This window comes from Takifugu rubripes, chromosome 11 (genome assembly GCF_901000725.2).
Source record: "Takifugu rubripes chromosome 11, fTakRub1.2, whole genome shotgun sequence".
NCBI classification, from domain to species: Eukaryota; Metazoa; Chordata; class Actinopteri; order Tetraodontiformes; family Tetraodontidae; genus Takifugu; species Takifugu rubripes.
Window position 1 is genome coordinate 13907967 of NC_042295.1, and position 15701 is coordinate 13923667.

At 45.1% G+C, this 15701-nt stretch overlaps 1 protein-coding gene across 14 annotated transcripts in view; it reads left to right on the forward strand.

Moving 5' to 3' along the window:
* The window catches only part of ryr1b (ryanodine receptor 1b (skeletal)), a 40256-nt gene that overhangs the window by 21764 nt on the left and 2791 nt on the right, over positions 1–15701 (forward strand). For 3 of the 14 annotated variants that reach the window (XM_029843658.1, XM_029843664.1, XM_029843660.1), the window contains 45 exons: positions 55–195; positions 269–346; positions 426–501; positions 584–707; positions 779–894; positions 977–1044; positions 1142–1263; positions 1497–1546; positions 1799–1859; positions 2035–2161; positions 2249–2357; positions 2446–2527; positions 2622–2752; positions 2886–3206; positions 3341–3581; positions 3663–3750; positions 3835–3927; positions 4349–4363; positions 5906–6076; positions 6169–6228; positions 6309–6443; positions 6558–6670; positions 6746–6842; positions 6938–7044; positions 7126–7177; positions 7278–7358; positions 8960–9059; positions 9140–9219; positions 9316–9392; positions 9478–9551; positions 9873–9890; positions 10894–10974; positions 11279–11367; positions 11494–11622; positions 11686–11790; positions 12274–12303; positions 12643–12672; positions 12821–12902; positions 12998–14307; positions 14386–14465; positions 14538–14712; positions 14814–14900; positions 14988–15242; positions 15327–15457; positions 15630–15672. In XM_029843658.1, coding sequence (XP_029699518.1) covers positions 55–195; positions 269–346; positions 426–501; positions 584–707; positions 779–894; positions 977–1044; positions 1142–1263; positions 1497–1546; positions 1799–1859; positions 2035–2161; positions 2249–2357; positions 2446–2527; positions 2622–2752; positions 2886–3206; positions 3341–3581; positions 3663–3750; positions 3835–3927; positions 4349–4363; positions 5906–6076; positions 6169–6228; positions 6309–6443; positions 6558–6670; positions 6746–6842; positions 6938–7044; positions 7126–7177; positions 7278–7358; positions 8960–9059; positions 9140–9219; positions 9316–9392; positions 9478–9551; positions 9873–9890; positions 10894–10974; positions 11279–11367; positions 11494–11622; positions 11686–11790; positions 12274–12303; positions 12643–12672; positions 12821–12902; positions 12998–14307; positions 14386–14465; positions 14538–14712; positions 14814–14900; positions 14988–15242; positions 15327–15457; positions 15630–15672 — 5835 coding nt within the window. The remainder of the gene's footprint in view (positions 1–54; positions 196–268; positions 347–425; positions 502–583; positions 708–778; positions 895–976; positions 1045–1141; positions 1264–1496; positions 1547–1798; positions 1860–2034; positions 2162–2248; positions 2358–2445; positions 2528–2621; positions 2753–2885; positions 3207–3340; positions 3582–3662; positions 3751–3834; positions 3928–4348; positions 4364–5905; positions 6077–6168; positions 6229–6308; positions 6444–6557; positions 6671–6745; positions 6843–6937; positions 7045–7125; positions 7178–7277; positions 7359–8959; positions 9060–9139; positions 9220–9315; positions 9393–9477; positions 9552–9872; positions 9891–10893; positions 10975–11278; positions 11368–11493; positions 11623–11685; positions 11791–12273; positions 12304–12642; positions 12673–12820; positions 12903–12997; positions 14308–14385; positions 14466–14537; positions 14713–14813; positions 14901–14987; positions 15243–15326; positions 15458–15629; positions 15673–15701) is intronic. The other 11 variants (XM_029843662.1, XM_029843665.1, XM_029843663.1 and 8 more) reach the window with 11 other exon arrangements.

Genomic DNA, 15701 nt, shown 5'->3' on the forward strand with positions numbered 1-15701 from the left:
GTTGCCACGTTTTTTACAATTATTTAATTGCTGAACCCTCTTTCTGTTGGTCAGGACAAGGAGATTTATCGTTGGCCAATCAAAGAGTCCATCAAAGCCATGCTGGCCTGGGAGTGGACCCTGGAGAAAGCCAGGGACGGAGAGGGAGAAGTTGAGAAGAAAGCTGCCACACGCAAGATCTCCCAAACTGCTCAGGTAGAAAAGACAAAGTGACAAATGAGTAATTGTCCTCTAATAATCAAGAAATGTCTTTTCCTTACTGGTGCAGGCCACCTATGATCCCAGTCATGGCTACAGCCCTCAGCCAATAGATATCTCGGGAATGACTCTGTCCAGAGAGCTGCAGGTACATTTGTGATCTTTATAGCAAGGATTGTTTCATAATGTTCCACATTTGTGACATTTTCTCCTAATTATCAATGCAGTCTATGGCAGAACAGCTGGCTGAGAACTATCACAACACCTGGGGAAGAAAGAAGAAGGTGGAGCTCCAATCCAAAGGTGTGATGGCAGTTGTCTTTTTGACATCTATTATTATTGTTATTATTATTTTGTGGGGACTATAGTTTTATGTCTGTGGTAGGTGGGGGCACCCACCCCCTGCTGGTGCCGTATGACACCCTGACGGCTAAGGAGAAGGCCAGAGACAGAGAGAAGGCCCAGGACCTTCTCAAGTTCCTCCAGCTCAACGGATATGCTGTGACAAGGTGGGTAGACTGGTTTGATCTGGAGAGTGTTGCTTTCAAGCATGTTTATGTCCTCCTCCCTCCGTCCTCAGGGGAATGAAGGACATGGAGCAGGACATTTCCTCTATTGAGAAGCGCTTTGCTTACGGCTTCCTTCAAAAGCTTCTCAAATGGATGGACATCGCCCAAGAGTTCATCGCTCATCTTGGTAATTGGAACTTGTACACAGTTTAGATTTGACTTGCTTTTATTTCCTGCACTTCTCCATGATTCCGCTTTTGTCAAAACAGAGGCTGTGGTCAGCAGTGGAAGAGTGGAGAAGTCCCCTCATGAACAGGAGATTAAATTCTTTGCCAAAGTGAGATGCAAAATTGCTTTAATAGCAGAACTGTACTTGCAGGTACATTTTAGGACTTTTTTGTTTGTAATACGTGGTGCTTTATGTTGTTTTATAGATCCTTTTGCCATTGGTGAACCAGTACTTCAAGAACCACTGCCTCTACTTCCTGTCCACGCCTGCTAAAGTCTTGGGCAGTGGAGGACATTCATCCAATAAGGAGAAGGAAATGATTGCAAGGTAAAATTAAGAGAGCAAAGGACTGAAAATAAGAGTTTGTGTAACGTAAGGTGATATGTTCCTACCCTTTTGTGCGGCTGCGCTCTGATTCTTCCGCTACTCATCCTCTCTTTTGGCAGTATCCTTTATTCACCTGACCTTTTATTTTTGGTGTCACTCCAAACATCTGTCCTGCCCTGTTCTTCTTACCTGCCTCTCTGTCCTTTTCTCCTTTTTTTCTCCTCATACCTCAGTATCTTCTGTAAGTTGGCAGCTTTGGTGAGGCACAGAGTTTCTCTTTTTGGTAAGGAATGGGATCCCTGAATTTTCTCTTTATTTTTAACAACTTATTCATTCCCTGATCCTTTGTTCTGTCCTTCAGTGTCTTAACATTACAACACTTAATCTGTATGATGCTTACAACACTAAAATGACTGAAATATACAACTTTTTATGTCAAAATGACACATCTTTAGGGTGTATCTAGTCACTAGATTCTACTCTATTGGTTTTGGAGGACAGCCTCAGTGACACATTTTTTATGTGCTGTTTCTAGGAACCGATGCAAGTGCAGTTGTGAACTGCCTGCATATTCTCTCAAGATCTTTGGACGCCAGGTAACTCATACTCACGTCCCACCCAAGCCAAACAGATAATAGAAGGTTTACACAGGGTTCGCTGTAACATCCACAGTCAATGTAGTGTCTCTTAAGTTTGTTTCGGGTCTCACTGTATGCTTCATGTCATTTTTAGATGACTAAAAATTGTGCGTCTGCTGTTACCTTTTTGAAGGACTGTTATGAAATCCGGCCCTGAGATTGTCAAAGCAGGCCTGCGTCAGTTTTTTGAGAGCGCCGCCGATGACATTGAAAAGATGGTTGAGAATCTAAAGCTCGGCAAAGTGTCTAGTCGGAATCAGGTCAGCGTCAGGAGCCGCCACTTGTTTACCTGCACGTTGTTCTTGCAGCTCTGTATATTTACCTTCAGTATCTATGGATTCCTGTAGGTTAAAGGCGTGTCCCAGAATATCAACTACACCACCATCGCCCTGCTCCCAGTCCTCACATCCCTTTTTGACCACATTGCCCAGCACCAGTTTGGAGATGATGTCATCTGTGAGTGAAGCGTCTCTCTCCTTTTGACTCATTCCTGTAGAAAACTACCTTAAAGCTGACTTAAACCTTCCCCTCTCTACGTCTCCAGTGGATGACTTGCAAATATCCTGCTATCGCATCATGTGCAGCATTTACTCTTTGGGCACGGTGAAGACTCCACATGCAGAGAAGTGAGTAGTAACTGCAAGTATCAGAGAAATGCTTCTAGTTATAATTAGAAAAGCGTTGCTGTTATTGATTGCTTGTATTTTCCGTCCTGTGCAGGCAGCGGCCAGCTCTTGGTGAATGTTTAGCCCACTTAGCAGCTGCCATGCCCGTGGCTTTCCTTGAACCGACGCTGAATGAGTTCAACACGTTTTCTGTTTATACGACTAAAACTCCCAGAGAGCGATCCAGTGAGTTTTCACGATTGCTGTCTTTTTCCTCAATATACATTCTCTTATGAAGCAGAATAGCCTTTTCTGCTTTTAGAACGGTTTTCTCATCTCCTAGCCTCGTATGCCCCCCGTTCTCTCTCTTCTTGCTCAGTTCTGGGTCTTCCCAGCCAAGTGGAGGAGCTGTGCCCCGACATCCCAGAGCTGGAGGTTCTGATGAAGGATATCCATGACCTCGCTGAGTCTGGGGCTCGCTACACAGAAATGCCCCACGTGATTGAAATCACCTTACCCATGCTGTGCAACTACCTCCCGCGCTGGTGGGAGAGGGGTCTTGAGAATTTCCCCGAGCAGGAAGGTCAAATCTGTACATCCGTCACCTCGGAGCAACTTAACCAGTTGCTGGGCAGCATCATGAAGATTGTGGTGAACAACCTCGGCATCGATGAAGCTTCCTGGATGAAGCGACTGGCAGGTCAGTATCCACTAATCCTGCTGCGTCCGTACCACATGTGGTGATTTCTGATATTCATCATACCTTTCCTTCTTAGACCATCTCATTTTTTGCCATTCCTGACAGCTGATGTTCTCCGTGTGTCCGTTGTTCAGTGTTTGCCCAGCCCATTGTTAGCAGGGCCAAACCAGAAATGCTTAAATCCCACTTCATCCCCACCATGGAAAAGCTAAAGAAGCGATGTGGGAAAGTCGTGGCTGAGGAGGATCATCTGAGAATGGAGGGCAAGACAGAAGTAGACAGTGAAAACGGGACGATTCGGGATGAATTTGCTGTGCTTTGTCGGGACCTGTATGCGCTCTACCCCTTACTTATACGTTATGTAGACAATAGCAGGTAAATAGCACACAATATATTCATATTGCCTCCAGTCTGTTCTTTATATTGCTTTAATATTTACTGTTGTTTAAAATAAAGAGCGAGATGGTTGACAAATCCAGACCCAGATGCAGAGGAACTTTTTAGAATGGTGGGAGAAGTCTTCATTTTCTGGTCCAAATCCCATGTGAGTCCTTTGTTAATCATCTTATTTTTCTATATACTGGACTGTTGGCGGTTTACTCCACCTGATTTATGTTTTTTTTCCCAGAACTTTAAGAGGGAGGAGCAAAATTTTGTGGTGATGAATGAGATCAACAACATGTCCTTCCTGACTGCTGACAGCAAGAGCAAGATGAGCAAGGTGAGAGTGGATATAAAAAAAAAGCTGATACTTAATTAGATGTTTAATTTGCTTACTCCATATCTTATGCTGTAACTCATTTGAGACTAAACTCTAATAATTAATATGTCACTCTGTCACTAACAACATCCATTACCAGCAGGGAAATATTTTAAGGGGACTCCCTCTTGATCTATTCTTTGCTGTGGTGTCTTCTCTTTCCTGAAGGTTGCTAAGGATAAGAATGTCAGGACGATACTTTTGCAGATACATATTTTTTAAGATTAGCCTATTTAGCATTTAGTCAATACGCACAGTATCTACTAAAAAAGACACCTTGCAGAAGTGACAGTGTATTTGTAGTGTTCAGGCAGCAGTAAGAGTGTTGCTAACTGTGTTTTCTCCTTGTATCCTGTGTTGCGGTTGGATGCCGGGCCGCTAGGCCGGAGATGGAGAGGTTAGACTGTGTTTGTGCACGAGCGCTGTGCTGACCGCATGGCACCCTGAGTTTATAGAGGCCTTTCATCAAGCTTCCCATAATATATTAGCTTTATTATAGATGCTGATATACCCGCACATACATGCACATAAGTATGGATAAAAATGAATTGTTACAAATGTAATTGTTGCTTTATAGACCCTTTATGAACCCTGAGGATAAATTTGGGGGACAGGAACGCAAGTGGCAGGTCAAGTAATTTAAGATTCAGGGAAAATTAGTGCCTCGTATTGTGTGAAAATAAAAAAGTACAAACACTTGTGACTGAGCAATAGAAAATGCCAAAAAAATAAAAGTTAGAAGTCAGGTTTCTTTAATTTACTTGCATATGCCTTGAGGATGTATTAGCAGTAATATTTTATATGTAGGGTTTTTTTTTGTGTGTTTGTCCATATTTGTGCGTTTGAAATGGGTGCGAGTACGACTCTGGAGGAGCTTGATGAAAGTCTTGTGCATTAGAACTAGAGGCCTGAAAGGTTTCATGGTGCTCAGCTCAACAGTGGTGTTCTCCCTTTGAAGTTGTCACTCCTGCAGCTGAGCATCATCACTCTAATTCCTCTGATTAATAAAGAGTTTGCCTTCAATTCGTCGGACGTAGCATTGGAACCTGTGTCACCTGTGATGTTTATAATTTGGTGGTTGATGCTTGGATTTCTTTCAGCATTTGTATTTGAGATTCTGGCACTGGGGGACTCTTCTCTTTTCCATTCCACCATTGGCTTTCTGCTCACTACAAATCTGTTTAGCCCTCAAAAGCACACCATCCCTCGTCTGCACACATTTAATTTGTTTGCTCCATTAGCAGCCTATGTTGAATAAAACTAAAGCTTGCCAGACATCCCCAGACAGTGGTAATCATGATCACACGTGTATGTCAATGTAGCTACTAACTAGATGTCCATCCATGTCTAATTCATCCCCATCATGGTGTTAAATCACTATCTAAATCCTGTTGAGCGTCACAAGTCCCCTCTCTGCTAAATAGCAGAATATTTGTATTTAAATACTTAAAACCAGGGTGTTGTGAGGCCAGACAACAGTCTGTAAGGAGCAATGACAGCCTGAGGACAGGAGTCGATGAGAAGAGCTCCAGGTTCCCACGGACATGTTGCTGTTCTGTGTGAGGGTCTCACCAATCTGGCCACTGCACTACTAACAGTGGGGCTGACCTTCGTGTAACAAGTGTAGTTCATGTAGCAATAAAGCACATATAATTTCACATTAACTTTAAAGAGAGTCAGTCTGTTGTTCAATATTTCTGATGAAAAATTAATGTCAGTTTTCGTTGAGTCACTTTATCTGCATGTTGTGGTATTGCATTCTTTTTGTTTATTTATTTGATCCAGTTCTGGGTATGTTTGATTCTGGTGTTTCCCTCTCCACCCTTTTTTTTATTAATAAATGTTGCTGGAAAATGGAAATGCTCGGCCGTTTGAGAGGCGGCATCACCGGTGGCTTGTGAAACCACCGGTGATGGATGTGCCGTTCTTTTCTCTTTAGTCTGGAGGCTCGGAGCAGGAACGTACCAAGAAGAAGCGACGGGGGGATCGTTACTCTGTGCAGACGTCCCTTATTGTAGCAGCATTAAAGAAGCTGCTTCCCATCGGCCTGAATATGTGCTCTCCTGCAGACCAGGAGCTCATCAATCTTGCCAAAATCAGATACTCTCTGGTATTTTAGTTTATTCCTACAGTAGTTGGTACATTTTCTGTACTGTAGGACATTTTAAGTTGTCTTCTAAATCTAGGCCCCTTCTTTTGTAGAAAGATACAGATGAGGAGGTGAGGGAGTTCTTGCACAACAATCTGCACTTGCAAGGCAAGGTGAGGGACGCTTTTCAATGTCTTTCATGCTATTGTAGGAAAGCACGTGCAAATATCTCTTCTTTGTCTCTTGAGTTCAGGTGGAAGACCCAGCCATGCGCTGGCAGATGTCTCTTTACAAGGAGATGGCTGGTAAGGCTGAAGATGCCGAGGACCCTGAGAAGGTGGTGAAAAGAGTACAAGAGGTGTCTGCTGTGCTTTACCACATTGAAGTGGTAAGTAAGTGGCTGTTTATTAGGATGTAGACCTTGTTTGTTCCACGTTCATTGTCAGAAAAGCAGTTAGGATGTGCTATTTGTAGTAATAGGTGTTTTAAAAAACCATTTCAGACGGAGCACCCTTTCAAATCGAAGAAAATGGTCTGGCATAAGCTGCTGTCTAAACAGCGTCGCAGGGCCGTGGTGGCCTGTTTTAGGATGACGCCGCTCTACAACATCATCACGTAAGACATCACCTGAAAAATAACAAAATACCTCTTTGTGAGCCATTGGGCATCGGCTAAGCTTTGATTTTCCAGCCACCGGGCAACTAACATGTTCTTGGATGCCTACAAGCGAAACTGGTTGGAGACTGAGGGTTACTCATTTGAGGACAAGATGATTGACGACCTATCAGTGAGTTTAGACCACATTCGCAGTGAGAAGTCCAGCAGCCATAAATGTCTCAGCGTTTTGACAGATGCTCACGTCATCTGTTGCGCATCACTCAGAAAGCCATGGAGGAAGAGGAGGAAGAGGAAGAGGAGACGGAGAGGAAGCCTGACCCCCTTCACCAGCTGATTCTTCATTTCAGCCGCACGGCTTTAACAGAAAAGATGTAAGATCATCTCCATGATGCACTGACAAAATTTTCCTGCCCCCCACATTCAGACTCTTTTTATTTCCTGTCCTTTTCCAGGAAGCTGGATGTTGACCATCTTTATATGTCTTATGCTGATATAATGGCAAAGGTAAGGCAGTCTTTGACAAGCAAACATTGTGATTTAGTTACTGATTATTAACTGATTGTTTGTTCCATTGTGTCTGTAAAAACATTGATATTCCCTCCAGAGCTGCCACATTGGTGAGGAGGACGAAGGGGGAGAGCAGGAGGGGGAGGAGCCATCCTTTGAGGTGCGGCAGACAGAGATGGTATGGGGGGACCAGGGGAAGGGGACACAGGGGAGCCAGCGGAGAAGCAGCTCCCCACGCAACGACCACACCAGGACACACACCGGCACACCCCCCCAACTCCAACCTCGCTGTCCATAATTGACCTCGTCCGGTTTCTCTCTCACTCCCGCACTCACACCACTCATTTATTTCCTGCTGTGGAGGACTGACCTGTGCATGCCTTTTACTGGACTTGGTTCATTTAATACCTCCAAGTTTGTCGTAGCAGCAAAACCTGCATGGCCTGAGCGCAGAGAGACGGCGCAGCAACAGGCAGCAAAGCCAAAGCTGGGGCGAAACAGAACCCCGGCCCTCCACCGGCACCGGGCCAAATTTAGAAGTCGCTTAAGCTTCCAATTATTTGACAGTTGATTGACTATTAAATCATTTATTTGTGAAACACATAGCTTACGTTTACTCTGTTGTGAGCCAAAATGGCCTTGGTAGAGGTACAGCTGTGTGGATCTCAACACTTGTGCACGCTTGTGCACGCTTGCTGTTTGGTGCCTGTGCTTTAACCGATGGTGACTTCAGAGTATTAGCAGAGACTTTTGCTCAAGCAGATTTTGGCAGCGGGACGTAAAAGCTGTAGATGCCTTAGAGGGAGGTGGGCACGGGTATATTTTTAATGGACTTTAAAAATGGACTTTTTCTTTTATCAATTCGACATACATTTATTTTTTGATATGAGCTCTGAGGTTTGGTGTTCTCATGCAAGACTCAAATGCATCAGGACATTTTCAAATCAATCCCTGGCAGGATGCTTTATAGTATTCCAAAGACATTCCATATGCTACACGCGTTTGCCTCTGCACCCTTAGTGCTTGAATCCAATATTTGTCCACTCACTCACTAATTCGCCTCTGCTCTCCCACATCAACTCACCTGATAAATGTAGTTTTAACAGTTTAGCAGAGATCAGAGATCAGCATCACCAGGTCTCCTTCTCTGTACTCACCAAGGGCAACAGTAAAAGCCTGCACAGGCAGCCGTACGTAAAACAAACCCCCACCAGCACTCGCGCCCAAATATCATACTCTATCATTCCGTGAAGAAGAAATATTCAAACATGTGCACTAAATGAGCACACCCTTTAATGTTAAAATGCAAAAACTTTTTTTTTTTCAAATACAGTCAGGCTTACGAGGGAGGGAGCGGATGGAGGGATAGAATCAATCCTGGGTGCTTTGGGTGGGGATGGATGCATGGTGTGTTGTGGGTGGATAAACATAACCTTTTTTTATCAGCAGGATGGTTGTTTGTGGGCATCGTCGTATCCTTTGAGTATATTAAAGGACAGAGAACCTTGTGCTAATGCTGCCACAAATCAAGTCTCTTCAAGATGCAGACCGATTCATTTTGTTGGTACCACTGGTTGGTTCCTCTTCAATCAAAAGTGTGGTATTTGTGTATGCTCTGTGGAAAAATGTCTGCTGCCTCTGGAAGATGCGAATAGCTCGATCACTAATACACACCGTGTGTGAACGGAAGCGCGTGTGTGTCTGTGCGTAACTGCGGGGGGGCAGTGCAGTTCGCGTTGGCAGGGTTTCAGCGTCTCCCCCCCCTGCTCTGCTTCACAGGAAAAAGAGATGGAGAAACAGCGGCTTCTGTACCAGCAGTCCCGTCTCCACAACCGCGGGGCTGCGGAGATGGTGCTGCAGATGATCAGCGCTTGTAAAGGTAGCGGTCACGCCGTCTCGCAGCGGCTCTCGCGGAGCCGCTCGGCAGCCGTGAACGAGGGTTCACCTTTTCTCTTGCAGGTGAGCCGGGGGCAATGGTTTCTTCCACACTCAAACTGGGAATCTCCATCCTCAACGGAGGCAACAGTGACGTGCAGCAGGTGAGGGTCTCACCCGAACATCTGGGAAGAGTTTGACGATGGGCAACACCTAAACTGGTGGCGGTGTTCAGTGTTTCCACCCCTCTGTGTGTGCAGAAAATGCTGGACTATCTGAAGGATAAAAAGGACGTGGGATTCTTCCTCAGCATTCAGTCCCTGATGCAGACCTGCAGGTCTGTAGATTCCCCAACCTTTTACTTGTGCCTGGCTCCATTAGCTCTTTGAGAAGGCTATATTAACATCTCTCCTGGTGCACAGCGTCCTGGACCTGAATGCATTTGAAAGGCAGAACAAGGCTGAAGGTCTTGGGATGGTCTCCGAGGAGGGCACCAGTGAGTATGACGTGTAACGTGATCCCTGAACATGTCAGTGTGTAAGTGTACAATGTGGTCTCTTATATGCGTACTTCTGTGTGTCCGCGTGCCTTTTTGTTGATGTTTAGAGAGTTGGAACCGTGATGTTCTTGTTCTGTTTAGAGCATTTTGATGGTTGACTGTACTGTATGCTGATGACTTGTTTATCATCCACTGACAGCCATGAGATTCCCGGTCTCACTGTGTCTCTCTTTGTCTTTCTCTCTCCTTCATTTGCCTTACTTTGTTCGTTTCAACCCTTTACTCCTCACACCCGTTCATGAATTTGCTGGTTCTCAGATAAGAAGCTAGAACGTGGTAAATAAAACTTTGTTCTCATGTATCTCTCTCTCTGTCTCTCTATGGTCTTATTGACCAGACTAGTCTTTTCCTTCCTCTTAACTTGGTGTGCATCTTACTTTACACTCAAGGACCCGGTGAAATCAAACTTCACAGGGAATGCTACTATTAAAGCGACACACATTGCTGTAGTGTAGAGTGTTGGTACAGGAACCCCCCTTTTCTCTTAAGTTTGGTTTTATCCTTGAGTGTTTTATCACAGATCTGCTGTAACTCTGACTTCACTCCTCCTCTCCATCACACTCCTCCTCCTCCTCACTCTCACATGTCTTATTTGTACACATACGCCTGTTTTTTTATGTACAGCACCTCGTACAAAACTGTTTTGGGTGTTGTAAACTATTAAGAGTCATAAAATCACAAACTATCTTGAATCATGGACCTCATGTGTTTGGACTGTGTTTTCGTAGCCCGCTAACTGTAATCTGTGATCTCTCACCTTTGTTTTATGAAAACAAAGCATGCATTCTTAACATACGTTTGCAATTATTGGCCTGAATCAGACCTGTGTGAAGTTTGCAGAGTTCAGTAGATCTGTCCTGCATGCCAGTGGCACTTTTGTCTTTGTATCTGTTATTTGTGAGATGTTTCATTCTAAAATATTTGTCTGCTTTCTGTTTTTCTTGTATCTCTCGTTTATCTGTGTTCTGGCTAATGTCCATCCTTGTGGCAGGTTTCACGACTAGATCAGTTGTTTTTTTTCCCCCCACAAATCGAAACTGGAAGCTAAACAAGGTTTAAGGTTTGAGGGGATTGCTCATTTGACCGTTTGATTAGTACCATCTTTGTTGCTTCAGGTAATGTTTAATATAAAAATTAAATGTGTGGGATCAAAACAGTCAACTTTTCTAACAGTTAGACATTCAAACACCATAACAACCATATAGCAGCAAGCTTGCATATTTAATATGTGAATGTTTTTTATATGGATTCATTTACGTTTCCTGTGTTCCTTCCACAGATGAAAAAGTGATGGCAGACGACGAGTTTACATGCGATCTTTTCCGTTTCCTCCAGCTGCTTTGTGAGGGCCACAATAACGGTGAGTTCCTCCTGCAAAGACTCCCAACAACACTCGGTGAAGATTTCGTGCTTCAGTACCTTGCTCAGGGGTACTTAGGCAGGGCTCCGAAGCGTTCGGGCACCTTCCCCTACTCCCAGAACACCTTCCATATTTTTGTCTGCACTGGGGCTTGAACCGAAATCTCTCCGCTTCTCAGCCCAACAGACTGTACTCAGATTTTCTGATTCCTTTTTTTGAACTGGACCGTTAACATTTTTGGACAAAAGATGGTATTTGTAGAGACAGTGTTAAGAAATGTAATTCTTTTTTTGGTTATTTTCAGATTTCCAAAACTACCTGAGGACACAGACTGGCAGCACCACCACCATCAATGTCATCATCTGTACTGTGGATTACCTGCTGCGACTGCAGGTCACTCGGATGTTCCTCTTTAACCCTTTAATCCAACACTGTTCAGACTAGAATCACAGAGATATTTGGGCCAGCATGACAGGCACTAATCGAAATGAACATTTCCCCCATCTTTTCTGTACACAGGAGTCAATCAGCGACTTTTACTGGTACTACTCAGGAAAAGACATTATTGATGAGCCTGGTAAAAGAAATTTCTCCAAAGCAATGAATGTGGCTAAACAGGTCTTCAACAGCTTGACCGAGTACATCCAGGTAAGACTGTTATATGACATTGAGACACAACTGAGTGCTAAAACTTATTTCTGTGTCCGTCAGGGTCCATGTACTGGTAACCAGCAGTCTCTGGCTCACAGCAGGTTGTGGGATGCCGTTGTTGGCTTTCTGCACGTCTTTGCGCATATGATGATGAAACTTGCTCAGGTAAGGAAATGAGCAATAATGAGTACATACTGTAATTCCTACAGCACAAGCTTTTTGAACACTTTGATTTTAGCATTTTTTTAATCATCTACTTGAGGGCAAAAATAAATTGAGTATTTTCTCTTTGTAAACATTCGAGGCCTATTAACCGTTGTAACACTACGCTGCACTACAGCTGCAGCCCAGCAGGGGGCACACAACGACTACACAGTTTATGGTGCGATATAAGAGCGTCGTTATTTGCGTAATCTTGCAGTTGGTGGGACTGTGAGACTGTGGGACTGTTCTGTTGCTGATGGTGTTGCGTAAAAAAATTAAAACCAGACTAGCCTGCAGTTCCAGAATGTTCTGGCCTTAAGTTTTCCAAACTTCAGCATTGACAGCATTGCTCTCCAAATAGTTAGATTATTGATTGCCAGTTGCTGCTCTGAGTGATTGATAATGCATTGGATGGTAACATTTTTTTATGTAAAACTTTGTTAGATGCATCCAGATCCTGGACAACGAACTGGCGTAAGAATCCGTGTCATTTAAAATGCAACATCTTAGGATGCTTCACGCCTCGTCCTGTTTTCATTTATCAACGCAATAAGACGCCTAACTGCTGCTGTTTGCTCGGCCTTCCTGAAGACCTGATGGTTTCAATTAGTGTGTCACTGCTGTGCAGGTTCTTTGGGAATGCTTGAATCAGCATCTGTAAATATCCTTGTCCATGCCCCCTTTGTTAGGCTGTTAGGAGAGGCTTTTCCACAGTCCTGTCATGATTCACTGTGTTTGTCCTGCTTTTAATTTCATATAATGTATTTTATGGTGCTAAAGATGCAAATTCTTTATTTAAAATTGCAAACCAAGGATCATTTCTGGAGCCCATCACACTCTGAGGTAGTGTTTCCTGTTATTTTATAGCTTAGAAACAAGCGCAATTTGTATTGTGATTTAGCAGCAAGGTCAAACTTATCCAGTCGGCTCTTAGAATACATTCTTTTTCTTCTTTCTGATTTTGTTTTGCTGTGTGTTACCTGACTTTCAGGATTCCAGTCAAATCGGGTTGTTGAAGGAGCTGCTGGATCTGCAGAAAGACATGGTCGTCATGCTTCTGTCCCTGCTAGAAGGTAGGGTGTCGGTCTCAGTCGGGGGCTCTCCCCACCCGTTCTTCCCCCCTATTTCTGCCTGTAACTCATCTTCTCTTGCTTCCATTTGCTTTCAGGCAACGTGGTGAATGGCACCATCGCCAAGCAAATGGTTGACATGCTGGTGGAGTCTTCTAGCAATGTGGAGATGATTCTCAAGTTTTTTGACATGTTCCTTAAGCTCAAAGACATCGTGGCGTCAGATGCCTTCCGAGACTACGTGACGGACCCCCGTGGGCTGATCTCCAAGAAGGACTTCTCCAAGGCCATGGATAGCCAGAAGCAATACACTCCCGCCGAAATCCAGTTCCTTTTGTCCTGCTCAGAGGCCGACGAAAACGAGATGATTAACTTTGAGGAATTTGCTGATCGTTTCCAGGAGCCTGCCAAAGACATCGGTTTTAATATTGCTGTTCTGCTGACGAACCTGTCCGAGCATGTACCCCATGACACTCGCCTCCAGAACTTCCTGGAGCAGGCGGAGAGCGTGTTGAATTACTTCCGGCCTTTCCTCGGCCGCATTGAGATAATGGGCGCCAGTAGGAAGATTGAGCGCATTTATTTTGAAATCAGCGAAGCCAATCGCAACCAGTGGGAAATGCCGCAGGTGCGGGAGTCCAAGCGGCAGTTTATATTCGACGTGGTCAACGAGGGCGGTGAAAGCGAGAAAATGGAGATGTTTGTCAACTTTTGTGAAGACACCATCTTTGAGATGAACATCGCTGCGTCCATCTCGGAGCCCGAGGGAGAGGCTGCAGAAGAGGAAGATGACGAGGAAGAAGAGGAGGGAGGAGGGCAAGAAGGAGAGCCTGCGGAAGGAGAGGAAGGAAACGGAGAAGAGCACGCTCCGGAGTCCACCTCTGCCTTTGCAGACTTTTTGAAAAGCGTGGTTAACTTCTTTAACATGTTCACCTTCCGCAACCTGCGGCGTCGGTACCGCAGATTCCGAAAAATGACGGTGAAGGAGATGGTGATCGGCCTGGCTACCTTTGTGTACACGGTTGTGATGGGTATTCTGATGTTTGTCTATAGCATCTGTAAAGGCTTCTTCACCCTCATATGGAAGGTGCTGTTTGGGGGAGGCTTGGTGGAGAGCGCCAAGAAGATGACAGTGACAGATATCCTAGCAAGTATGCCAGATCCCACACAGGATGAGGTTCACGGGGAGCTGCCTCCCGAGCCCGGGTCTAGAGAGGACCAAGACACAGAAGGAGGAGCCGACCTGTTAGATCCTGTGGGTGGCGAGGAGGAAGAGGAGGACAGTGAGGAGAGGGAAGGCGGACGCCTTCCTGGCTTCAATACTCCTGGAGGACTTGGAGATTTTGGCGAGACAACACCCGAGGAGCCTCCTACACCAGAGGGCACTCCGCTGCTGAAGAGAAAATTGGTGAGTCGTCATAACCAAAGTCATTTGCACACCTGCCTTGAAGCAGCGCGTGAACTTGATCACGATATATGCAAACAGCTGGCTGCCACAGTTGGAGGACAAGGGGAGGAAGAAAACGCTGAACATGAGGAACCTCCTCAGGAGACGGAGAAAGCAGAGTAAGTAGTCACTACATCTCTGGGTGGTATTTATTACAGCCGCACGCAACAACCTGCTTCTTTTATGTCCAGCACGGAAAATGGAGAGAAGGCCAAAAAGCCAGAGGCAGAACCTGAGGTGAAGGAGGAAGAGCCTGTAGAGGAGGAGGAAATAACCGTGAAGGCCAAAGCAAAGAAGAGCAAGAAGCCTGTTGAGGAGGGCTTTGAGCTCTGGAATGAGCTCGAGATTCAGCGGGTTAAATTCATGGTGAGCGCCCTCTGCTTTAAGAGCAGGCGTTGGACAGTCCTGTGGATATTCAGCCACACGATTCAAGAGTTCATCGGTAACTGTCACTTTTGTTTGTGTAGAATTATCTTTCGCGCAACTTTTACAACCTACGCTACCTGGCCCTCTTCATCGCCTTTGCTCTCAATTTCATCCTGCTCTTCTACAAGGTCTGTGCATTTTCCTGAACAGGAATCAACTTAATTGGTTTCATCTAAGATCATTCAGTAGGCTGATTGTGTGTCTGGGTACTGTAGGTGTCTGACAGTCCTCCAGGTGAGGAGGACTTTGAAGGTTCTGGTCTGTTTGAAGGCTCTGGCCTCTTTGAAGGCTCTGGCGTTCAGGAAGATGGGTCTGGGTTGGACGACGGAGGTGAAGATGATGATGAGGAAGGTCCCCTGTACTACTTCTTGGAAGAGAGCACAGGGTACATGGAGCCAGCCATGGCTTTCCTCAGTATCGTTCACACCATCATCTCTTTCCTGTGTATCATCGGCTACAACTGCCTCAAGGTACTTGGTGCTCTCTGCTCCTCAGCCCCCCACGCTGACATTTCTGTCTGAATGATCACCACGTCTGTTTTCTGCTCTCTTTAGGTTCCTCTGGTCATCTTCAAGAGGGAGAAGGAGCTGGCCAGAAAGCTGGAGTTTGATGGAGTTTATGTGACGGAGCAGCCTGAAGATGATGACATTAAAGGCCAGTGGGACAGACTGGTCCTCAACACTCCGTAAGAACCCTGTTACATCATCAGATCAGTGGATGTATGGATCTGCTGTTGGCCTGAATTCAACAGAACCCCCTTTTATTATTATTTTGGTCTCCAGCGGGGGCCTGTTTCAGAAAGCTGTATTGTTGGTTTTTTGTCTCCCTCTCATATCTGAGTTTTTGTCTCCCTGCAGCTCTTTTCCAAATAACTACTGGGACAAGTTTGTGAAAAGAAAGGTGCGTTTTTCCTTTGACCGTATCAGCAA